General features: G+C 37.4%; 1 protein-coding gene across 12 annotated transcripts in view; it reads left to right on the top strand.

Annotated features, from left to right (window-relative positions):
* RAPGEF6 (Rap guanine nucleotide exchange factor 6) overlaps positions 1-25,426 on the top strand; it is a 235,557-nt gene extending 210,131 nt beyond the window's left edge. For 9 of the 12 annotated variants that reach the window (XM_059917009.1, XM_059917006.1, XM_059917004.1 and 6 more), the window contains 7 exons: positions 2,897-3,117; positions 7,964-8,155; positions 10,698-10,832; positions 15,953-16,181; positions 17,759-18,261; positions 20,724-21,038; positions 21,671-25,426. In XM_059917009.1, coding sequence (XP_059772992.1) covers positions 2,897-3,117; positions 7,964-8,155; positions 10,698-10,832; positions 15,953-16,181; positions 17,759-18,261; positions 20,724-21,038; positions 21,671-21,696 — 1,621 coding nt within the window. In that variant the 3' untranslated portion in view covers positions 21,697-25,426. Of the gene's footprint in view, positions 1-2,896; positions 3,118-7,963; positions 8,156-10,697; positions 10,833-13,335; positions 13,818-15,952; positions 16,182-17,758; positions 18,262-20,723; positions 21,039-21,670 lie in introns of those variants that run through there. The other 3 variants (XM_059917011.1, XM_059917008.1, XM_059917014.1) reach the window with 2 other exon arrangements.
* The last annotated feature ends 825 nt before the right edge of the window (positions 25,427-26,251 follow it).

Below are 26,251 nucleotides of genomic sequence, written 5' to 3'. Positions count from 1 at the left end.
TTGCCCAAATTCCTAGAGCTCACTAATGGTGGATTCTGATTCCAGAGTCCACACTATTTTCTTTTATTCACATGCCATATTTTATAAAAATAAATGTTTAAGTGTATTAAAATGGGTAAAAGGGTTGTTTATAAAGGTTACATTTTTCTATGAGTTTTCCAAAAGAGTGTAGCCTTTATCCAAACTATACTGTAATATTGAGTTAGTAAATAATTGAAATAGAGGATGATTTTAATTGTTCAGATCCACTAATACCATGAGACATATAGCATTGAGTTTTAAATTCCTACCACTTTTAATTAAAGACTCCCTTATCTCTCTTAAGACTGAAATAGAATCAGAACTAACAGCACCTTTTTGTTGTTCAAGTAGGTTCAGACCTCTGCTTGCAGATCTGTAATAGATAGCTAGGCATCCATGTAGAGTCATAGAATGTTTGGGATCTTATAAATCATCTATCTGGTCCTTTCATTTTTAGTTGAAGACAAAGATGGGTTTTGTGGATGAAGGGATTAAATAAGAAGAAATTTGCTCTTTTAAGATTATAGTGAATCACGAAGTTAGATGCTTTTATATTACATATAAGAAGGATTTTTTGTGAGCCGCTTATTTTGAGTCTTGTCTTATTTGTGGTCTTTTGTTTTCTGTTGAAGCTTGGTGAACTTGAATTTCCTTCTGCTTTCTTCCTTCTCTGTGTTTCTCATGTGTTTTCTTCTACACTTTACATTTATGTCTTGATCTTTTCTGGTTCTTCTCATTGAAGATAGAAATTGATTGCTAACGTTACTGTTATGAAGAAGAATACTTGAACAGTATATCTTAGTGGGGATTTTGGGCTGTTTGAATGACTTATGTAACACATTCACTGTTTATTCAGTTTTTGGGTTGCTTTGTATGATGTTTGCAGGCACTAGGTGTTTTTGTTTTTACATCAAAGCATTTTGAAAGTAGCTTAGAAGACATTGTCATTTATCATGATATTTTCACTTATTAAAATTTTGTATGTATCCTAGATTTCTGGACACTTTTTTATATCAACTTACATAAAATTATTAAATACTTGTATTCAAATTTGCTCCTAAATGTTGGGACTTGATTTTACTGCATTTCTTTGAATCTGAGACATCATCAGTTGTTGGGACCACTGTTGTTTTATGTACCACAAAGAAAAATCACTGCAGTACCTTCTTAACACTGAGAATTTTTTAACTTTATACTTGTTAAAAGAGCTCTTATATAAACTTAGGTATGTGTTTTTATCACATAACACCTTTTTGCATTCATAAAAAAGAAAATATGAAATATAAATTGGTTTAGGTCTTTCTAAAACTTCTTCGTATTTAGAATATGAATTTTCTGAATCACTTTTAGAGTTATTAGTTTCTGGGTATTTTTTTCCTCACACAGTATTGCCTTTTGTGCCATCAAATATGTTGGTAATGCCACACTTCTTAAAACAAGCCATAAAAGAACAAAAAGCTGCTGGTGCTGGGCTCTTAGGTTGGCTTTGCAGATATTTAGGGCTAACATCCTTTTGACACCTGCTTTGGTAATGTTGAACTTGTTAGATTCACTACATCCTTATAATCATTTGGTTCCTGGAGGTTAAGGGAGTAATTCACTAATGCCATTGGATTTTTTCCAAACCACTCTGCAAGTTTAGGAGTTTCCGCATATGTAAGTAGCAACAACCAAGTCACAGTTTCTGCCTGACCAGTAGCAATTGAAAGTTGCCATCAAATGTAAGACACACTCTTTTAAAGATCTTAAAATTGCAAAAGAAAAGTAACATTTTTTTACAACTTTATTTCACTTAATTTACAATGAAAACATGAGGATTTTAGTTGTCTGTTTTAAACAGAGTATGTGAGCACGGAAAAAAACAAATTGTTGTATGGTTGTGGTCTGTGTATTTAGAATATCTTTGGGTAATTGGGAGGCTAACTTAGAAGATCCATAGATATCTTTATTATTTTAGAAGGGCAACTGCCTTTAAAATAAAAATTGTCTAGAACCTTGTGTTTGCTATCCTTGTTACAAAGGACAAATAGCATTGCAGTTCCTGTTTTCCAGTGGTTCTAGATGTGGTTATTGTAGAAAGAAGTCTGCCAAAAAGAGTACAGTTGGATGTGAAGCTATAGCTTGTTTCAGTTGTAGTCATTCCTACCCAGCTTGTCGTTTCATCACATTTAGAGGCATTGCAGAAGAAAGATCCCATATCCCCAATCCAGAAGACACATATTGCCTAACCATTTCATATGTGAGTGGAAGCATTGAGTAGCTTTTTATTGCATTTCTGATCTCTGACTATATTGAATTGAGTATAAATGGCGTTATTTTTCTTACCGGTTGTTCTATTTGAATTTTGGCCAAAATCTGGTTACTGGTAAAATCGGTGAGCATGCTCGGGGTGGGCCAGCTATATACAGGAATGGTGATGGCGATAGCATGTCCAAAGCATCACATACAAGCAAAGCTGCTCTAGAAAACTCCCCTGCTGAAGAATCCGGGTGCAGAGATCTGGCTCAGGGTGGACTTGTCCTGAACTAGGCTCTTGCCATATCTTCAGAGTGTGGATGGCCATAGGGCCAAAGGAATGCTTATACTTGTCACAGTTGTGCCATGGGTTGCAAAGGCACCAAACACAGGTCTGATGGAATTTGTTGCTTTGCGGGGAATTGTTAACTTATTCTTTTGAATTCTGAACTTTGCTGAATCTGAAAACTCAGAACATTGCCATATGTGCCATATTACTTTGCATTAATGCTCTTCATCTTTTAACTCATTTGCATCAGCATGCAGTTGCATTAACAGAACAGAATTCTTTTAATCTTCAATCTGCCATACGTAATTCTCATCTTTACAGCCCCTTATTGTGATCTCCATCTTCTTACAGGTCACTGAGTCAAGGCAGCACAAATTCAAACATGCTGGATGTTCAGGGAGGTGCTCACAAAAAAAAGGCACGCCGTAGCTCTCTGCTTAATGCTAAGAAGCTGTACGAAGATGCCCAAATGGCAAGGAAAGTGAAGCAATATCTTTCCAGTCTGGATGTAGAAACAGATGAGGAGAAGTTCCAGATGATGTCATTGCAATGGGAGCCTGCATATGGCACCTGTAAGTATAAGTTTTCACTTACGTGACACTAAACAGCACAACAAAATAGAAATTTATTGCTCTAGTATTATCCTGAAGTCCCAAGAAAATTAACTTTCACTCACAAAAGTTCACTGACATACCTCAAGCATCATGTGATCATGTTAATCAGATACTGAATTCTCAACCATTCCTGATGATTACTCTGTGCAAGAAATGGAGTGATATAGTTCTTTAAAAAGCATTTTAAAGTCTTCTGATAAAAACTGAAACATTATAGAGGTGCCCTTCTCTTTGAGAATGTTCTTATCTTCATCCCTAAATGAAGAGTAAAATAAGTGAAAAATTTCTCTTTCCTAAAAATTTTACAGATAATATCATTTACCAACTGAAAAAATACAATAAATTTAATTAATATACTGTTAGAGATAATAGGTGTATTATAGGCATCAGTAAATACGGTAAAACAAGAAAAATTAGACATATTCTAATATTTATAAATAGAAAATACGATGAACAAAATAGAGCCTATTCTCAATACTGTTTTTTTTTAATTAAGTACAGACAATAGAATGTATGTGTCTCTGGGTCAAGGAAATCATGAGTTGTAAAAGCAGAGATCAAAGATGGTAAAATACATTGTGTTTGTTATAACAACAAAATAAAGATGATTGTACTTCCATTATAAGTGAGTATTATCTATCTATATATATGATTAAACATTACACCAGTAAAAATCCCAATATGATGTATAGAACTTGATTAAATGTTGACAGAATATATGAGGGGGGAGGTTCAGTTTTTCTATTTCTGTGTTCCTAATTGATAGGGGGAAATTGTAATTATCATGGGTTGACCCTGAAATTGATAAATGATGTAGTATTTACATAGTAATCAAAAAAGTATGTCAATAGAGTAGAAAAGATGAAATGCAAATACAACCAAGTATTGATTTTAAAATTCAGATTCACAGTGAATTTTAAAATATAGGGTAATGAGCCATTCAGTAAGTGTTGTTATAAAAACAGTATCTTGAACACTTTTACCAATAGGAAAATGAATGGGGTATGATGAAAAGAACACCTACTAAAGGATGGAGACAGAGTTTGGGTCTCATTTATTACCATTTGAACAAGTTTCTCTTCATCTTAGATCTCTTCTGTTTTCCTAAATGTAAAACTCAAGCAAGTATTGGTACCATGTTTTATCTCAGATTCTTTCTACATCAAACCTATTAAATTAAGAGAAAGAAATAAAATAATGAAAGCTAACAATTACTGAGCGCTCTCTATATGCCAGCAACCATGCTAAACACTTTTTATAAACATTGCCATTTACTCCTCCTCACACAGTCTGTGAGGTGTCCAGTATTGGGATTGTGCAGCATGTATTACAATGGAAAAAGAACTCAGACAGATACCAAAACACTGGAGAATAGTTAAGTACACTGCTTCCTTATCAATACAAAGGATGATATATGGTTGTTAAAAATAATAAATGTATATAGACTTGGAAAGTATCTGGAAAAATTTCTTACCACCTGGTGGGATATCAAGAAGTGTCTGCAATGAGAAAATGGTACATGTCAAAAGTAAAGACTGAAAAAGTATATAGAATCTTCAAATTTTATTCATGTTTTAAAGTTCAAAGCCATATACACATTTATTAAATATCTCTGACGCTGCTTTGAATGATCATCAAAATTATTTTTTCCCAAGTAATGCAATATAGACTTCATCATCTTATGGTTACTGAATGCAATTTATTATTCCTGCTTTTGTCTGATAAAAGGTTGTTTATCTTTTGTTTTCACTATCTGCTTTTCTTTGTTCCCTAAATATGATTTGGGATATTCAGAAGCATAGAAACCTTTTGTATGCTTTGCTCATTGTTAAAATTTTGAGGCCTAGGGACTTCCCTGATGGTCCAGTGGTTAAGACTCTGTGCTCCCAATGCCGGGGGCCTGGGTTCGATCCCTGGTTAGGGAGGTAGATTCCACATGCATGCCGCAACTAATGCCGCAATGAAGATCCTGCACACCGCAACAATGATCCTACACGCAACAACGAAGATCCCGTATGCTGCAACTAAGACCCGGCACAGCCAAATAACTAATTACTTAATTAAAAAGCTTTTTTGACTCCTAGAAAGAGCCCACATACCAACCTCTGTGTTCTCTCTCTCCTCCCCCCACCATGCATTCACACACACCTGCGATACCTTTCTCCTCTCACACCCACCCTAGACTTACCTACTTCTTTTTTCATAACACTAAATGGTGTCTCACTACCACTGATTTTAATACTGATTTAAAATGAGAAAACCTGTGGGTCTTTCTTAAACTGAAAGTTAAACTGTTTTGTGAAAATTTAATTCAATTCATGTTCCTTTATTTTAGTTTGAGAGTCTTTGGTTTTTATTGCATGATTGATTTTTAAATGTTTAAATAAATTCCAAACCCAAACAACAGTTGATTGCCAAACATTATAGAATTTGGTTCTTCATAATAAGTATGTATGTGTGAGTTTTGGCACTCACCTATGACCTCTTTTTTTATATTCAAAGTAGTCTCTTGATTTTTTTCTTTGTACTATGGCAACTATTAAAATAAGATGTCAATACGGAATTGATTAGTGTTGGGGGGGAAAATGTTTCATGGCTCTAACCAAAAGTTGGTAACATCTTGGATTCAGTCAGTTGATGGGCTACTGCCTGTTATCCCCCAGGAGCACTTTGCTTTGACTTTCTGAGATATTCCCTAATTCTTATCACCCAAAATATTCTCTAGGTTCTGATAATAAAAGCATAGTAGCTAACTATTGTAGCTGTGCTGGGACAGGTTGAACACTTTTATCTTGGTGTTTAAAACAAAAATATCATGGAGTATTGAGATTGGACCTGCATTAAAACCACCCTGAATAACTGCCTGAAGAATTAAAAGTACTAAAAATACTACCTGAAGGAAGAAGTTTTTTTCTTTGGACTATAGTGTTGATTTTATACAGAGGAGGCAGCTTTTTGTTTCTTAAGTCAGAGTTCTTAGTTTTTAATTCTGGTGTTCATCTTCAAGTATACTAACCATCTACTTATAAATATCTCTGGTATTCCTATATATAGCTGTTGAAATAATTTCATTTACTTATTCAACAACTACCTGTTAAGCCTCTGTTTTCTATCCATCACTGGACACACAGGGATATAGTAGTGAACAAAGTAAACAGTCCTTACAGTCACGTTAGTTATAGCCTTGTGGGGGGAAGAGACATTAATTGATTAATCTCACAGACAGTTGTATCGTTACAGTTATCAGTGCTGTGAAGGAAGGATACAGGATGCCTTGAGAACATAAAATGGGATCTAATCTAGTAGCTGCAGAGTGTGGGTTATTAGGGAAGCTGGATCATGCAGGGTCTAATAGACCTTGTTTTAGGGATTTGTGTCTTTATCCTGAGAGCAGTGGCAAGTCATCTAAAAGTTTGTGTAGGGCATTTGGAGAAGGAAAGTGGCATGATAGGGCTTCCCTGGTGGCGCAGTGGTTAAGAATCCGCCTGTCAACGCAGGGGACACGGGTTCGAGCCCTGGTCTGGGAAGATCCCACATGCTGCAGAACAACTAAGCACACACGCTACAACTACTGAGCCTGTGCTCTAGAGCCCTCAAGCCACAACTACTGAGCCCGCACGCCACAACCACTGAAGCCCACGTGCCTAGAGCCCATGCTCTGCAACAAGAGAAGCCACCGCAGTGAGAAGCCCACGCACCGCAATGAACAGTAGTCCTCCCAGCTCGCCGCAACTAGAGAAAGCCCGCATGCAGCAACGAAGACCCAACGCAGCCAAAAATAAGTAAAATAAATTTTAAAAAGAAAATGGCATGATCAGACTTTCATGATGGAAGAGTCATTGCACTCTTGTATGGAGAATGACTTGAAGGCATGCTGGAATTGATACAGTGAGGGGAGTATTACAGTAGTATAAATGAGAAGATGCTAGCTCTTTGGGTTCCAAGTGCTTTGGGGCTTTGGTGCACACATGGCCAAGTTCAGGAACCACACCATGAACAGCAAGTCCCATACATGGCACAGAAATGGCATCAAGAAACCCTGATCACAAAGCTTTGAATCTCTGAAGGGGGTGGACTCCAAGTTCCTGAGGAACATTAGGTTTGCCAAGAGGCACGACAAGAAGTACCTGAGGAAGATGCTGGCCAAAAGCACCAAGGCCATGAGTGTACCTGCCAAGGCTATATAGACTCTTATAAAGCCCAAGGATGTCAAGCCCAGATTCCAAAGGGCAGCAGCCACAAGTTCAGTTGACTTGACTACATCGCTCACCCCAAGCTCAGGGAAATGTGCTCATTCCCACATCACCAAGGGTCTCAGGCTCCGCTGGCCAGAGGCCAAGGCTTAAATCAGGGCACAGGATGCAGCTGCGACCCTGGCTCTGGCTCCCAAAGGTGGCCTAGGCACCCACAAAGGCTCTTCTGTCTGCCAATATGAAGACAGAAGGACTGATGTGACCCCTGGGGTGTTGTCTGCATGGGACGGGTGTCATCCTGTGTTATTTGTAGAAAGAAACCTGAGGCAGGATCTGTCAAAAAAAAAAATACAGATGAGGGGATGTTAACTTGGCCGTTAGGATGATGGTGCAGATGGAGCTAATTAAGTCTGTTATCTTAATTTAGGGAGTAAAAGTAACTTAATTCTACAAAATTTTTGAAATAACACAATACATGAAATTTTTGTTAGGAAAATTAATCTTTTTTGTGTTAAAAATAGGTGGTTTTAATGAGCCGTGTACTATTGTCAGTGGTAATAACCTTGTCTTAAAAAGTGCAGAATTATGTATTTCTTACTCTCTTCTATTAGTGACCAAGAATCTAAGTGAGAAAAGATCAGTCAAGTCATCAGAAATGTCTCCAGTGCCTGTGAGGTCAGCTGGCCAAGCAGCTAAAGCCCATTTGCATCAGCCCCACAGAGTGAGCCAGGTGCTTCAGGTACCAGCTGTAAATTTGCACCCCATCAGGAAGAAGGGACAAGCAAAAGACCCTGCCACACTGAGTAAGTATTCACAGTTAATATTGTATTCATTTAATTGAAATTTTCAGGCGAGTTAGAATGGAAAATAATTACAAATGTAAATGCTTTGGAGATCAGCTATTGTAGTTTGTGTAATGTAAAAAGTACTCATGAGTCAAAAAATGCTTCATTTTGCCTATAGGCGCCTAATGCTTCATTTTGCTGTATTCGATGACTGCATGCATATTTTAAATGCTGATGTTGGAATTCCTATAATCATATCAGCCAGAAACGTATAGCAGTATATTTGGGTACCAAGGGCTTACTGCATTTAGTGGTGCATTTACTCAATTATTTAATGCAGATGCAGCCTATGAAATTGCTGCATCTAAAAATAATGAAATTGCTTCTTTCTAAAAAAGATGGTTTGTTGGTTTTTCATTAATGACCACTTCTGAAAACCTAGCTTGGGGACAAGAAGCAAGTGTAAAATATATAAGTATAGACCATGCTTTTTTTCTTCTGTTAGGCCATGTAGATGTTGTCCAAATTACTTTCATTTGTTGTTTTAACAGTATCACTATTTTAGCTTTCAAATGGGAAGCTAGATTAGATTTGGTCCCTAACATTATTATTTAGTTCATACATTATACATAGGACATATTCAGTAGAACCTTGTGAATTTAATTTGATATTGTTTTGAAATCCAAAGTTGAATAAGAAATGCCCCTTCCTTTGCCAGATTTTCAGTCTGGTGTTACAGACATTCCACACAAATAGATAACTTCAGTATATGTAATGTGTTCACTATTATGCCAGGAGCATGTACATAACATATAAAAGAACAAAAGAGGGAGGGCTTTTAGGGTAGACAGAGGTAAGATAGTGCTCCAGAGAAGGCCTTTTGGAGATAACACCTAAGCAGAGTCTTAAAGGTTGATTAGGAAGGAGGTAATTAGGCAAAAATTCCAGAGAAGTTGCTTCAGGCAGAGGAAGAATTTGATATCTACAAGGAGCTACAGGCGGTTTGCTGCCTCTGAGTACAAAGCTGTAGAGTGTTGAGAGACAATAATAATTAATGCTAACACTTATGGAGCACTTACTGAATGCCAGACACGGTTCTAAGTGTTTTACTAACTTTATATATTATGTTCATTTAATCTTCATAATAACCCTAAAGATAGATAATACTCTTATTCTACACAGGAACCATAGAAGGTCTAAGTAACTTACACACCACGAGTAAGAGATGGAGCTGGGAGTTGAGCCCAGGTTAACTGGCTCAAAATCCTTACTTTTAACACAGTACTAAACAGTGTCCCACGATGAAGAGAAGTAAAGTCATAGACATGCCAAAATTATAACATGACATGCTAGAGGAAAGTTGTCAGTGGGTAGCTATTAAAGCAGTTTGAGCAAGGCAAGATTATGGTCCAGTTTATGTTGGAGGAGGTCTATAGTAGGAAGGGCTGTGAGATTGGAGATAGGGAGCCTTAGTGGAAGGCTGATGTAGCAACGGGAAGTTGCCCAGAGCCTGATCTAGTTTGGTGTCTGTGGAAATGAGTAGAGAATTGGATGCAAAATGGGTGAAGTTGATTTTGTGGTAGGAGTGAGACATGGGACAAGTCTAGCTCTGATTTCTTACTTGGATGTCATCACTTGAGAGGCAGTGTTATTTGTACCAGGTAGCCCTCTTCCCTCTTGCTCTAATATGACTATTATTTGTGTGATAAATATATTTATATTAAAATGGCACTTAATTAAGAGTAGTGTTTGTATACTGTGTTTTAAATTTTTTCAGTATCAAAGGGCTGCTTGTTACTATGCTGAGTACTCATCAAAGTTGGGCTTACTTTACTGGTTAAAAACAGTGTCAATACCTCTTTGACATTTTTTCGAGAGGATGTATGTAAAAATACCAGTGTATTTGAAAGCATTGCTAAGTTTGACCTATGCTGAAAAGGACCAGCTATTGGACAAGAGTGATGATAGAACTTTGCAGGAATGTTTCCAGTGGGCTTCATACTATTTTTCTATAAATTCATGATTCTTTCTGTTGTCTGCTTCTCTCCTGTAGTGTGAATTTAGTGCTCTTGAAAAGGGCTGGACTGGCAGCCCTGCAGCTTCTGTGTACCCACAGCACAGATGCACCACAGGTAGTGACAGTGCCAGCACCCCTGCACTGCCCCTGCCACGTGCCTTGCCCTGACTTGGAGAGGCCACCTCTAGAGGGGAGGGAAGAGTTTGAATCCATGCCTTCTCTACTAAGATTTCCAATAAGTGTGTCAGTTGTGCGGGGTGGGACACTGTATTCAGACTGTTAAATCAATATCCCTTATGCCACAAAACAAACCAAAAAAGCTGTTATAATCTGATCTGCGCTGACTGGCTGAATTTGAACAAATAACCTAGAGGTGAGAATCTCTGTTTGCCATTACCCAGTCATTTAGTCCCTGTTTGTCATTTATACATTTCAGTTAACTACACTAGCCATTGTGCATCATGGCTTTAGTTATGTAGTAATTTAGGCAACTGCATCACATTGTGAAGTGATACTTAATTGCTTCTTTGATTTTACTTTTAGGTACAAGTTTACCTCAGAAAGTTTTAGGAACAACTGAAGAAATAAGTGGTAAGAAACATACAGAAGACACTATTTCTATGGCATCATCCTTACATTCTAGTCCTCCTGCGTCTCCTCAAGGTTCCCCTCGCAAAGGTAAGATAAAATTGTTCAAGCTGGTTCTTGTTACACCAAACAACACTACGTGGCCCATATTTTGCTTTTGGTCTATGGTAATAATAGAAAGTGTGAAGAAAAGTGCAACTGGTAATACTTCCTGCATTTTCATGTTTTGGATTGTGTTATTTATATGGTTTCCAGGTGTTACGCATCATGGAGTTAGGACTCCTGCGTTCAAAGTGTGGTCCTTCTTTGGTGGAGGACAAGTATAGATAAGAATGAAGGCAGAACTCACAGTTGTTTTGGTCTGTACAAATTCTTGATGTTATTCAAATTACCAATTAATTCAAACAATTCTCTGAAGTATTTTAAAATAAGAATGTCTACAAGAAATTGTTTTTAACCAACTACAAGATTTAGGAAATGAAACAAATATTTAGGATGATACATTCCTTTCTTGAGTAATGGAGTGTTACTACCTTTTATTAATCAAGATTTATAATAACCTGTACAGCACCCTTGTGGATTTTTACATTTATGCTAATGTAGAACCTTTTGAATTAAAAAATCTGAAATTGCTCTTCTTTATCTATGTTTTCATAATTCAGATGGAAGCTTTTCTTTTTTTGACTAGCCTGGGTAGTATGCATGTAAGATGCCATTTCATGTCAGCTGCAAATGTAGCATTCTAAATAACGTGTGTGTTTCTTACATTGGCCCTCCACATTCTCCGTGTACCCTGGCAAAAACACTCCTTAGTCATGGCATTTCACAGATGTAAAAAAATTACATCCTTGAATAAACACAGTACAAAATGGTACATGGTCAGAGGGAAGACAAGTTAACGAATTCTAGCAGGAAGGAGAAGCTTCCAGAGCTTTCCTCAGCTCCTGTGTTCTAAGTTTCCCTCACTTTTGGGGGTTCTTTTTAATTTTTGCTGACTATGTGACAGCAGAGTGGTACAGTGATGCCAGACCTTAGTTTGAATCCTGACTCTGTCCCCGGTGACGGTTGTGTTATTACAAGCAACTGATTTATAAGGTCAGGTCTCCTGTCTATAAGATGGGTTAGGGACCACCTATTTTAGGACCTTATTTAAGGATTAAATGAAATAATATCTGTAACGCTTGAGACGTGGTGAGTGTTTAGTAAATCGGAGTTTCTCTTCTTCTTCCCTGCTGCCACTCCAGGGCAGTATAACTTCATTACTGACCCTCTTTACTTAGCTGAGACTGGCTAGACTCTTCATTCAGGTTTTACTAAGAAAAACTTAGTAAAAATCGAATAGGACATATAAAAGTATACATAATAGATGTGTTTGTAAAACACAGGTTTCCGTTCCTGTTGTATACAGCTCATATATGATTCGGGAAGGCACACAGATATCTTTCATCTCTTTACTATGTGTGTATCCTATCCAGAGTACCCTTTATCAGGTCCCAAGGATTGGGGCTGGGAACAGTGCCTGTTCACACAGATGGTCCAGATGAACAATGTCCATATGCTCTTAATGCTCTTTCAGAACATCTTTACACCCTCCAGAGGTCCCATTATAGACAGTTCTCTAACCAGGAAACTAGTTGAATCGGATTTGGTGTTTTATGGGTCATTGTGACTTGTGGGAAGAGGTGTTAGGAACAGGAATTTCCCCATTGCTCTTATTCCAAACAAATGCATTTTAACCACTGGAATAGAGAAGTCTTTTCTCTATTGTGTCTTTCAGTATGTGGCCAACAGTTGACCATGATGTTTATAGATTTGTGAGCCTGTCATAGTCATGATCTGAATCCTTAGAAATCTGAGAAAATTATTTTCTTCAAAACTATTTCTGCTTGTTTATTTCCATAGACAGGTTTTTGCCAGTGGTCCGTGATTGAACAAAAATGTCATTAAACTAAGAGTATGTTATTAGAATCTGTTTCTAGTTCTTGCTATACTTTGGAATAGTTCTTTGTTTTCTAACAGTTAAGAAAATAAGCCTACGTTCACGATTTTTAAAAGGAGAATTTAAACAAGAAAGAACTGAAAAAGTGAGACATCAAGAGGCCTTAACCTTTATCTTCCCCAATGCTTCAGGCAGTCAACCTCTCTGCCTTGTAGAGAAAATAGGATCAGAAATTGTGCTTTATAAATACATCTATTGTATATACTATTTATATGTCCTATCTGATTTTTGCTAAGCTTTTTCTTAGTAGAATCTGCCTGAAAATTCTAGACATAGTTACTTTTGAGAAATAATTCTGGTTATTTGATACTCTTGTCATATTTTGGCTTATGATTTTACCAGCTTGGGCTACTTTCAGCAATTTTTTATTACCAGCTTATTCTGATCAAGGTAACCTTTCTCCTGTGTTTGTCTTGTTTATGCTATATAGTAGAATCTCCATGCATTAAAAAATATGTTGCTAGATTTCAATTTTTCAGATATTGTCAAGATGTTAGAATTTTTTAATAGTGAAATGTTATAAAACCAGGCTAATTGTGATTAATTGGAAAGAATTAATTGACCATGACAGGGTTTTTGCATCTCTCCCTCCAGTTGGCAGTATCATATCTGATCACAGCATCCTGCTGCGCCTCTCAGGGTCTTCCTCATCCCCTCCCCGTGAGTCCAGCACCAAGATCAGTGGCCACAGCTGCCCCGGAATAGGTGGGGTTTACTTGCAAAAGAAAATCCAACAGATTACCAGGAGCACAGCCAAAAGAACAGACAGGACCGAGAAGGCCACTGAGGAGAATAGAGACAGGACAAGTTGTGAGAACACAGCCAGAAAAAGAATGACATCCCCGTTTAGAAGATTTAGGGAAAGAACTCTTTCAAGGGAGAGACTAGCCAACAGCAAAAAAGAGGACGCAGATCTCAATCAAGCTACAGAAAGCTGTGAGAAAGTGAAGGATGTTGGAAGCAACATCAAAGATGAGAAAGGGAATGACATCTTCAATTCAAATAGCCGAGGCAACAGTAACACTTTAAACTGCTTCTATACGCGATTCAAGTCTAAAAGGAGAAAGACACTCTGATGAAGTTCCTTACTTAATTTTAGTGTGAAATTTGTTTTCATTTATTAATGTAAATGTAGCTTAAATTAAGTCATTTGTCAAATAAGGCTCAGACAGACAACTTATTAAAATACTATTTATGAGCATTTTATGATTAGTGTTACAGGTCCTCCAACAACAAAATCGTATCCGTTTAAAGTGCCTTATTTGTACATATGTTATTTTGCTAATGTTAGTAAACTTAATACTCTTGTTTTCTGTAGTTGGCTTTATTTCCTGCTGGTAGCAGTTGGGTCTGTGAGTGCAATAAGTAGAGGAGGCTTTTTAGGAACCAGTATTTACTTCTACATTAAATCCCCCAGTAACAATCTGATCAGAACCTTTGCCTTAGATAATTGTGTTGCTATCTTATTACTGCAACTACTTTACAAGCTAAAGTGAAGTGTTTGGAAGGCAAGAAACTGTATCTTGTCCACATAAACTTTTTTATATCATCCACTTTTCATATATACTCTGATCAGAGGAGGGAGGAGATAGTCTAACATAGCAGGTTCAGAAACATCTGGGGAACTTGTTAACAACTTACTGTGTCCCACTGCAGACCTTGTAAATTTGAATTGCCAGAAATAGGCCCAAGAATGTGTGTTTTAATAAGCCTTCCAGGTAATTCTTAGAGTTAATTATATTTGACAAGTACTGATCTAACAGACATAAGAATGAAATTATTTTTAAAACAGTAAAGCAAGTCTGTCCCCCAGGATAAAAGAACAATGACTTTTTCTTTTGAGGAAGAATTTTTTTTAGTTTATTTACCACATCCATTTTCTTGGTCCTCTTGAAAATTGACCGATCACTTCATGAAGGGCACTGAGAAACAGCAGTGATCCCAAGATCAGAGAACTGGGGTAGGAGTCAAGAGACTGACTTGCCTTGGCTTGTCCTGTGCCTGGCACAAAAGCCAAATGCAGATCACACATTTTCTGAGTCTTAAGTTTTGTTTTTGAAATAGTTAATGACACTAATTAATAAAGTTATTATTCAACAATTTTTTTGTAATAACTTGAGCTATATGTGAGTGTAAAGCCTATAGTTCTTCTTGAGATTTCTAGGAATGGACCCAAAGGTCATGCACCTAATCAACCTCATTCTTCTCTCAGTGAACAAGAAGATAATTGTTTACTTCTTTGAGACCTACTCCTTGCTGGGATTACTACAGCATTTTCTTTATTTCTCAACAAAAGAAGTTTGGTTATTTTTCTAACAGTTACCAAAACAGACGATTGTGTACATTAACTATCATGCTGCAGATTTGTTTTTGGAACCTTCCACCTTACTCCATCTCCACCCCTTTATTCCAGAGAATGCTAAAGAAAATCTCTCTAGCTATATCTGCTGTGCAGTAAGTCATAGAGCAATTTAAAACAGGTAGATGCTGGGTTTTTTCATGTTACATTCTTGTAAATCTGTCAGTTCAGCTGTTTAATGTAATATTCTGCTAAATTGGTGAAGAAAAAGGAAACTAGGTATAAGAGTAAGTCCAAATCTAAAACAATTTATTTAAAAATACTAAAACAATGGCTTTTAACTTGGGGCAAGACTTCTTAGGTGACAAAAGCAAAATATCTAGGGTATTTGCAGTTTGAAAAAACAAAAATAAAATTCTTTCCCTTGAGTCCGGACTCCCCTTACATACCCCTGCCTCGAGGTGGTGTTTTGGACACTCAGGTCAGGCCTTGAAATATTTATATTAATCAAAGGGGAGGGGACATAGGGTTAAAAAGAAGTTGAGAAGTTCAAGATGTCTACTTTTTAATGTTTTGTAATATATTTAATGCCTCTTGTTTTATTAAATGCTTGTAGCTATGTGAGAGCCTAGGGCAGATTTACCTTTGAACTAATTTTCTCAGTAATACTGGGTTTTGACTTTCTATTTCTTGAATTTGGAATTAGATTGGTGCCGTGTGGGTAGGTAGGTGAATGGATATGTAAAGGAACATGTACAGAAAATCGGCACCATTACATCTACATAGATGGAAATTGACATTGATACTCACTTTATGTTTTGTTCTTTTTATATTTTTCTTTGTCCTCTCCCTGACCCTCCCCACTCCCGTTCCCTTGTTTTGTAGTTTGATCAATTGTCTTCTCTCATTCAGGTTATACACTTATACCATCAGCTAAATCTGACAACTTGTCTGACTCCAGCCATAGTGAGATTTCTTCACGGTCCAGCATTGTGAGCAATTGCTCTGTTGACTCCATGTCTGCAGCTCTACAGGATGAACGGTGTTCCTCCCAGGCTGTGGCAGTCCCTGAATCCACTGGAGCATTTGAAAAGACAGAGCACTCCTCAGGGATAGGAGACCATAGTCAGCCTGGCCCTGGGTAAACATCCTTGCCTGGGTTCACATCACAAAACCCTAGCCGAGTGGCCACTGCAAGCAGTGCTCCCTAATTTGAACCTAAAACCACCCCCACCAAAGGGGTAGTTGAAAGAACAGGAGAACCAAGCATGTATTCTCTATACTGAATATGCAAATAAGTACTATTTTGAAAGATATATGGGTGCTCATTTTTTAAGTGTTACTGGATTCAAGTAACTTACATCATGTATCTTTTTGATCAATAAGAACTCAAAGTGAAGATGCTATTGGTAGGTGGGAAGTAGTTCTTGCATTCTGGCTGTAAGGTTAGAGATTGCTCAAAAAGCGTGTGTAATGGGAAGTACCCTCAGTGCTATAAACGTTGTAGACAGATTGGGAGAGTAGGACTAGTCCTTGATCCTTACTCTCTCAAAGTATGATTTGGAGAGTAAGAATTATCAGCTAGCAAAAAGTCAATTTAAAAAAAAAAGTTAACTCTAAATTTCTATTTAGAATCAAACAAAATGGAAATCTTCAGAAAGCACTGAGAAAGTTGATTCTAAACTGATACTGTTAAATCTGGTACACTTTAATATGAAAAATTTAAGATATAGTGAAGTATTATCATCGTACTTGTAAAGGTTTCTAAACTATGGTTCTCTAGACCAGGAGTCAGCAAACTGTTTCTGTAAAAGTTAGATAGTAAATACTGTAGACGTAGCTGGCTGTAAACTCTCTGTTGCAATTGCTCAACCCTGCTATTGTTGCCTCAGAACAGCCTTAGACAATTTGTAAACAAATGGGCATGCTGTGTCCCAATAAAACTTTATTTACAAAAACAGGTAGAGGGCTGGATTTGCCCTTGGGCTCTAGTTTGCTGATCCCTGCTCTATGTGCTCTGTACTATAAATCAGGGAGTCACAAACCTTTTGGGGGGTGGGCAGGTAAAGGCCCATTTAAAGGAGTACATATTTTAGGCTTTGCAGGCTGCATATGGTCTCTGTCTCAAAATCTTTGGAGTATTTTGTTCCATTTTGTTTAAACCTTTTAAAACGTAAAAACCATGCTTTGCTCAAGACCATAAAAAAACAGGCTGTTGGCTTGATTTGGTCCATGAAACTAAGTTTGAGAACCCTTGCTATAAACGATAGAATTCATTTAGTAGTAGGTAACTGGGGAAGTTGCTGTTTCCTTGGTACCTCAGAGACACTGAAAAATAAAACATGGTTCCTGTAATTGAGGATTCTTAATTCTGTGTGCATGGAGAGAATCTAGTGTTGCATTATGTTGACCAAGAATGAAAATGTATACTTAATTTTATTCATTTCAAACCTCATCTTTCATAATAATTCAAGAAAAATTCTGAGGAAACCTTGTTAAGTATTTGAGTTTCTTCAGTGTATGTTTCGAGCTAAGTATTAACATTAATGTTAATGATTGATTACACAGTGTCATTTTTTTCCACAAGGTTATGTTGGCATTAAACACTTGTGATGCATGTTCTATAGTCTCTTGTAGGCAGTAATACTTGCAATGGACTGAAGAAAATTTTTCCATTAAGCCAGTAAATTACTTTTAATTGTGTATCTCCAATTTTAGGTGGACACTCTCAAAGCCATCACTAATCAAGAATTTAGCTGTCTCATCTTCTATGAGCAATGACGAGATTTCTCACGAGCATATCATTATAGAAGCAGCTGATAGTGGTCGTGGAAGTTGGACTTCCTGTTCAAGCAGCTCCCATGACAACTTCCAAAGCCTTCCAAACCCAAAAGGCTGGGATTTTTTGAACTCTTATCGACATACCCATTTGGATGGTCCCATAGCTGAAGTTGAACCCACTGACTGTGAGCCCTGTACCTGTCCTAAAGGCTGCTCTCGAACTTGTGGTCAGTGTAAAGGAAGCCTAGAGACTAATCAGATGAGGCAGAGTTGGGCTTCTTCTAGTTCTCTGTCTGATACATACGAACCAAACTATGGGACAGTTAAACGGAGAGTGTTGGAGAGCACCCCAGCTGAGTCAGCTGAAGGCTTGGACCACAAGGACGGCATCGACCCCGTTTATAAAACTGTTACTTCGAGTACAGAAAAGGGCTTGATTGGTAAGTTGTGTGTTCTTTGTCATATCTGTGGCATTTAGAATTTAAGTGGTAAAGTGACCTTGGCCCAGAATTTTATTCTTGGAAAATTCCCTTCTCTTACTCTAATCTCTCTTTCCTCCCTCCACATGCAAATTATTTTCAAAAAGTTCATGATTTCTCAAGGGCTTTAGGGCAGATATTCAAGCCATTTAAAATGAAAAAGCTGACATGCAGGAATTTAATAAGGGGGACAGGTTTATATGTCTTGTTTTGCTTTTGAGATCTTTTTGGTTTTATTAAAATATTATTGCATTACTGTGCAGTAGTAATAAAGGGATTATTCTCTTTGCCACCTCATAAATTGTTTGGACCCTACTTGCTTTGCATACATGGTAGAAACTTTGAATCTGATACTGCTTTTAAGTAGTACAAGTGGTGGAAAAAGTGTGATGAAGAAGTCCAAAACAGGGACTTCCCTGGCAGTCCAGTGGTTAAGACTCTGTGCTTCCACTGCAGGGGGCACGGGTTTCATCCCTGGTCAGGGAACTAAGATCCCACATGCTACGCGATGCAGCCAAAAAAAAAGAAGACCCAAACATTTTTCATTATACCCTCCTAGCACATATCATGGGTGTGCCAGCTTCTGTTTGTGGATTCCATTCTAACCATGCACAGCTTTCTTGGTGTATTCTTTTAGTATTTGGCCGTCAAATACATTTTTTTCCTTATTCTTGAGTTTATATAAGTACTTAGATATAATAGCACCTGTGGTTTTTTTCTTATGTGGAGTGACTGTACTTTGAATCAATATTACCATAATCAACTCTTTATACTATATTCGTGATGTCAATTTAAACTACTAAAGATATGAAAGACACGTGCTTTTTTTAGCATATTTATTTTTTACTTGTCAAATTTCATTATAGGTTGGATTTTTTAGTTCATTCAGTTTTCTCCAAGGATTTTTTATTAAAGCCTTTTAGGTAACTGTTATACGGATATACAAGCATGTGTGTGCAAGGATGTAAAATCTTTCTCTTCTTATCCATTTGGGAAAATAGATTAAAAAAAATTTTTTTTGTTCATTTCTAGCTGACTCTGGGCAAATCACTTACATTCTTCATTCTTGTCTTCTTTTCACAACCTCTCCACCCCCTCCCCACTCCATTCTCCTCAGATGGGAATGGAAATCCTTTCTGACCTTGATACTACATGCAGATTTTACTGGTAGAGTTGTAGAAATTTCAGCATCGGCAAACTTGATTCTCTAAGGGGAGAATTTAATGATCCTTTTTAATTTATTCTTCTTGTATATAGATAGTGTTTGTATTTTAAAAGTTACTTAATGATCAAGATACTCAGAGCCATTTGTCCTGTGAGTCTTGTGGATTGGTCTTAATTTCATGGAACTTCCTTTTTAACTTATTTCTGATGCTTTTTTTTTTTTTTTGTAAATTTTTTTTTAATCGGAATTAACATTATTTCCAATTTCCAATGTACTTAACTTTTAATTTATTTATTTTTTTTATTTTTATTTTTGGCTGTGTTGGGTCTTCGTTTCTGTGCGAGGGCTTTCTCTAGTTGTGGCAAGCGGGGGTCACTCTTCATCGCGGTGCGCGGGCCTCTCACTATCGCGGCCTCTCTTGTTGCGGAGCACAGGCTCCAGACGCGCAGGCTCAGTAATTGTGGCTCACGGGCCTAGTTGCTCTGCGGCATGTGGGATCTTCCCAGACCAGGGCTCGAACCCGTGTCCCCTGCATTAGCAGGCAGATTCTCAACCACTGCGCCACCAGGGAAGCCCATTTCTGATGCTTTTTGAAGCTTTGCCTTAGACCCAGGGTGTACAAACTTAGGGCAAAAGATTTTAAGTCACCATTATTTTTCATGTCCACTGAAAATCAGAGGAACTTAATTTAAGATGGATTTCCTAAAATTATGGCTTTTCTTCTCACTTAATCATAGAGCAGAGGTTAGGAATAAGGTCTTTGAAGGAATTAGTTCCTCTTTAAAGTTGTTTATATGCCAGCACTGACGTGAAATAGCCCTTAAGTAGAGGGCCTAAACATCATTTCTGTGACAATCCCCCCATTTAATAGAGTATAGATGTTCAGGGTGAATTCTTAAATGTCTCTGACTCATTCACCTTTGGGGCTTGTATTCCTTGAGGAATTTGTCACACACTTCTGTGATTTGTGGTCTGACCTGTGAAAGGAGGAAGCTTGTCATCAATGTCATCTCCTTCAACTGTCTCATTCTATTTAATGTTTGTAAAACCCAATGTAATTTATGTATTTTAAAAACAAGTTTAAATATCATGTTTATTAAGCTTATTAAAAGTGTTTTTAACCTGCTGCCATTGTGTTCAAATATATTCATTTTGTCAGTTTTAAAGCTCTATTTTGTCATTGTAATAAGTTTCAGTATGTTTTTTTTCATTCCTTATATTTTTCATTAACATCTCCATTGCTTATTTTTCATGCCAGTGTACTGTGTCACCTCACCCAGGAAGGAGGATAGGTATAGGGAGCCACCTCCCACTCCTCCAGGATACATGGGGATTTCTTTAGCAGACCTAAAGGAAGGACCCCACCTACACCTAAAACCTCCAGATTATAGTGTGGCAGTGCAGAGGTCAAAGATGATGCATAACAGCCTCTCTAGACTGCCACCAGCTTCTCTCAGTAGCAACCCTGTGGCCTGTGTTCCATCGAAGATCATAACTCAGCCTCAGAGGCATAATTTGCAGCCATCCCATCCTAAACTAGCAGATGTGACTGACGCAGATAGCGAAGCAGATGGTATGTTGACAAACTACCTTAATGGCTCTTAAATGAATTGCTAAACACATTGAATGGTCTTTACTCTGGTATTTCACATAATCAGAAATGTCTTCTTTAACTGCTTTAGAAATCTCTGTTAGAAAAAGAAATGCCTAAATACGATGGTGTGTTTTTTGTAAATGGAGGGGGCAAGCTGATTGTATTTAATAGATAGCAGCTCAGTGTAAAAGGATAATTTTAAGAGGAGGCACTTGACATTGGTAGAGTTGTGTTTTACACTAATGCATGGACACTTGAAACTCCAAGTATCAAAATGTCAAATTATCTGAAATCATGCTGTTTGATAGAGTTCCTCTTATTAGCAGAACTCTTGACCAACTTTGCAATTTTGGCAATAAATGAATTTTATCCTTTTAAACAATCTAGTAATAAAGTGGTTAAAAAGCAGTTCTGAAATTCCAGTTGATTGTTAGCCTTCAGTGTGATCAGAACTCAAAAATGTCATTACAATAAAATCTGGCCTTTGATGGGATATTTGAGAGGATTTCTTTAATTGAAATTGACTAATTTTTTAAACAGATAACTGGATTGTTAGTTGATCTTCATTAATATGCTGACCTACCGCTTAACTGTGTTTCTATTATTTTCAGAAAATGAACAGGTTTCAGCAGTGTAGCCTTTGGATTGACCTGATTGAAGTCTACTGAAAGTCACGGAGGAAGGAGTGGGCAGAACCAACTCACAATTCTGCAGGCCGTTGCCAACAAATAGCTCGCTGCTCCTGCTGCTAGCCCAGAGGTTTTATTCCCTGTACTCTGAGCAATGAGATAGCCCTGAATCATGCTTCCTTTCATTTAATCCCTGCAGATGCATAGTTTCCTCAGCTATGGATGTTGTGCCTGGATACCAGTCTTCGCTTTGCATACCAGACCTGCCTTGGGACCACAGTTACTAGAACAAATTCAAACTCGAGTCCTCCCCATATATATCACTATAGATTTTCCTTTAACATGTTATTTTTAAGATAGTAGTAGTGGTAGTATTTTCAAGCCATAGCTTGGGTTAACAGACAAATTCAGAATGTCTGCCAATACCAAGGATATTTTTATGTATTTGAAAAGTAACTTATTATTTGAAGTTTTGTGGTTTTGTTTGTATTTGGGAGCTCTTGTTAATTGATGTTCATGTTTGAGGCCATAAAACTGTCTCTGATCTGACCAAACTGAAGCCATCTTTACAGGATGATATGTTTGATCTATACAGAGATGTAACCATCTATAGCACCAACGAAATGTAGGGTCTCAGTTTGAGTGGAACAGGAATCCCTTTGCTGTTGAGGTGTTAGGAAGGAGAATACTGCCATCTGCTGGTCAGGATTTGGAAGGCCAAATGAAGCTACCACAGGGTCTTAGCAGTCTCTTGGGAAAAGGAAGGGGTATGATGGGGTGTGTAGCAACTCTAATTTCCAAAGAATGAAATGTTTATCTTACATAACATGTATACCAGTTCTTTCTGAAGTGAAAGTCATTCTCTGTCTAACTGTAGCTATAAGTATAAATGCAGTAAATAGAGAATGAGTTCTAGACAGTTCTACTCTGTAGAAACCCATACCTAAAATTTTTCACAACTCAAATATGGAGTTTTTTTAAAGGACATGTTATCTTTGGCGGTATAGTCATGAAGATCAATTTAGCTTTATGAGGTGTTCTGCGGCACCCACCACCCAACCCCCATCTCACAGCACAAGGCTGTTTTTAATCTTCATAAACCCTGCAGCTCCCAGTTGGCTGCAGGTAAAGCTCATTAGCACACCAAGGTCTATAATTGGTTGAAAATTTTGTGGGGGAAAGAGGAGCTAGAATTATGGAAATGATTATTTCTCGGTTTTCACTTTAGGCCTTGAGAGGAAGGAGATATATATATTTAACAGCCTGTTGGGCGTGGCACTCTTAAGTATTTAGTTAAAATTTCAGTGACTGTTCACTGGATGAGGTAGACTTTCCGCATTTAAAAAAGATTAAGTATTGGGCTTCCCTGGTGGCGCAGTGGTTGAGAATCTGCCTGCTAATGCAGGGGACACGGGTTCGAGCCCTGGTCTGGGAAGATCCCACATGCCGCGGAGCAACTAGGCCCGTGAGCCACAACTACTGAGCCTGCGCGTCTGGAGCCTGTGCTCCGCAACAAGAGAGGCCGCGATAGTGAGAGGCCCGCGCACCGCGATGAAGAGTGGCCCCCGCTTGCCACAACTAGAGAAAGCCTTCGCACAGAAACGAAGACCCAACACAGCCAAAAATAAATAAATTAATTAATCAATTAAAAAAAAAAAAAAAAAAAAGATTAAGTATGATGTTTTTCTACATCTTAAGTTTAAATTTTTTCATTTGTTTTTTAGTGTAAAGGCAAGTGAAAGGTTAATAAACTTCTGTGACTACCAAAAAAAAAAAAGCCAAAGCCATTAATGTGTACTACCCAGATCAACTTGGAGCCAAAAATAGGTTTACTTCTGAATGGTTATCCATATGTGAATTTATAGGATTTCGTTGGCTTACTACTTCCTTTTGAAAAGTTTGTTCTCATTTTTTCCTAGCTTTCTCTTCCTTCTCTCTATCATCCTCCTATTTCCTTCATTTTAAAATCGTAAATCAGTTCCAACTGGTAAATGGCAGTAGTCCATCTTTTCTATCAAAATGATAATTTCTTCATTTTAGGAAAAATAACATGTCTGAAAAATTCCCATGGGCAAAAAACTGTAAATACGAAACTTAAGCCTTAGAAATTAACCCCAGGTATGTTAGAATGAGGCTAGTTGGCTTCATAGCTTTCTTGGCCCATTGAAATGGAAAGTAACCTGGATCAAAAATCCTGGTTTGAAAGTCACATTGTAAAGGTTTGATCTATAAACAGTGGTCCTGTGATCATAAAGTTTTCTTTCACTGATTTACACAATATTATTTTCATGTCCAGAGCAAAACAAAGTGAAAGATATTTTTGCTACAACCATCTTTTTATCCAGTTTGGGTATTTATTCTCACCATTTTTTATCCACTCCCCAGAAAAATGTGCTGTTTGCACAGTATCTGTTTTTTTAGCAGGTCTTTCAAACCAGATGGGAGCCTTCTCCATCATCGTCCTCAATGTTGTGGATAATATCTTGCACAGAGAGTCAGAGGCTTGTGGTTTTGGACTTGCACCTTGTAGCTGCCTTTGTTTCCTGTAGCTTGAAATGTGAGTGTTTGGATCAGCTGATCACATTGATCAAGAACTAAAGCCAAATGCTTTCTAGTTTGATATGTATTTATCCCTTAAAATATCGTGGCGTTTTGATCTTTATATTCTAATTTACGGTACATTCCTGCCTTCTCTTAATTTGTCACGCGACTAGAACAAGAGACGCCTTAACCTATACTTGCTCCAATTCAAAATGCCCATTTGTTTTTATTTTATAAATTTATAAGTATACTGAAGAGATCTGTGCCCTTGTTGTACCACAACTCTGAATCTGCCAGGGCTATTGAAGCAGTAAATCCTCACTGCAAACTTTTGCCAAATAATAAGTTTCAACAAAAAAAATCTCTGCATAATGAAAGATTTGGAGAATTAGTAAATCCAATATATACTTCCATAAAGGTTTATTGTAATTTAATAGAGTCTTACTTTCTCCAAATGGTTACTTGCAGTATGATATTTGGGGAGAAAAAGCCTTTAAATGGTTTTTCTTGAGGGTGATGTCGCATTGTCATCATCTGCATAACCACTTTGAGAATCTCTCCTAGGCTTGAAATGTGACAGTAATCATGGAGATATCCAAGAACAATTCTAATTTTTACAAAGTGTTTTCTCCCCTTTAAAAAGAAGGGGAGAAAGAGTTTCCTTGTATATTTAAGACTCTGATTATTATTCTGATACATACATTTCTAAAAAATGTGATATTAAAGTAGATGTATCCCTTTAGTATTACCGTAAATGCGATATAGCAAAGGGATAAATCTTCAAAAAAGTGTCACAGTACATTTTCAAATTTAAACTTGAACCCCAGTTCATCTTTAATTTCTGTTGTGCTTTTTTAAGGCTTCTTTACTTTTGATACACAGAATACAGTTGTACTTAACCTTTTAAAATTGAAACGTGAGCTGATCAGCAAAGGACAAAAACAAAACTGCACAGTCATAATAATCAAATAGCAATTATACTGCACAATTCAGTGATTGTAAAGTGTCCTGTAACAAGCAATGTTTGTCTCCTATTTTTTGATACCTCTTAAACTTATGTCTTTTAGAAAGACAGTGCCTCTGTATGCTTTTTGTATTTTTATTGAGTGTAAATATTTGTTATATTTTTGGTTAAGAGAATGTAAAAGTACCATTTATTATTATCATATCTACTAATACATTGGTGGAATCAATAAAGAATCTAATTAACCTTCTCTGTACTTTATGGCTAATGTGTGGGAGCAGGTTATACCCAGTCATTCAAGAGGACCAGTCTGGGACCTGCATTGGTGTGAAGGCATTTTTTGTTTTAAGTCTCCAGAGAAATTGGAATTGTCCAATAATTATGGTTGACATTATGGTATCTGTGAAACACCTAGCTATTGTTTTGTTTAGTTTTTTAAAAGTGTATTCGACTACAAACGAAGTTTAACAGTGGCTTAAACCCTATTGGAGTGTTTTTCTTTTATAACAGAAAAGTTTACTGGCAGACTGTTTAGGGCTGGTACGGGGATTCTACAGTTCTGTTGTGGTCTCAGGGATTCTGACGTTTACACCTGAGGGCATCAGCGCAGTGCTTCAAGAAGGAAAGGTTTGCAGGAAAGGTGCAAATGTGTATCCCTTTTATTAGCAAAACAACAGCTTTTCTAGAACTCCACTTGCATAATTCTGCTTACCTCCCACTAGTCAAAACTGTCACATGACCAGTGGCTGCAAGGAAACCTGGGAAATGAACTTTTTTAGCTGAGCAGTGGATGGCTCCAAATAAAAGTGATATTCTTTTCAGTGAAGAAGGAAAGAATGGATATTGAATGGGCAGCTAGCTCGGTCTACCACAGCATGCCTACTGCCCACTCCTTCAGGAAGTGCTTTTACATGTAAGTGCAGTAATTTATTTATTGGGATCAGATCCTAGGACCCTGGCAAAGAAGGGGGAAATTCTCCTTTAGTACTCTTTTGTAAAGTTTCCCAGTCGCTCCTCTGTACCCAGAGAATATTACTCCCCTGCTAGGTAAGGCTTCT

This window comes from Balaenoptera ricei, chromosome 3 (assembly GCF_028023285.1).
Source record: "Balaenoptera ricei isolate mBalRic1 chromosome 3, mBalRic1.hap2, whole genome shotgun sequence".
Classification (NCBI taxonomy): domain Eukaryota; kingdom Metazoa; phylum Chordata; class Mammalia; order Artiodactyla; family Balaenopteridae; genus Balaenoptera; species Balaenoptera ricei.
The sequence above is the reverse complement of the archived record's forward strand: the minus strand, read 5'-3'. Positions and strand labels throughout refer to the sequence as shown.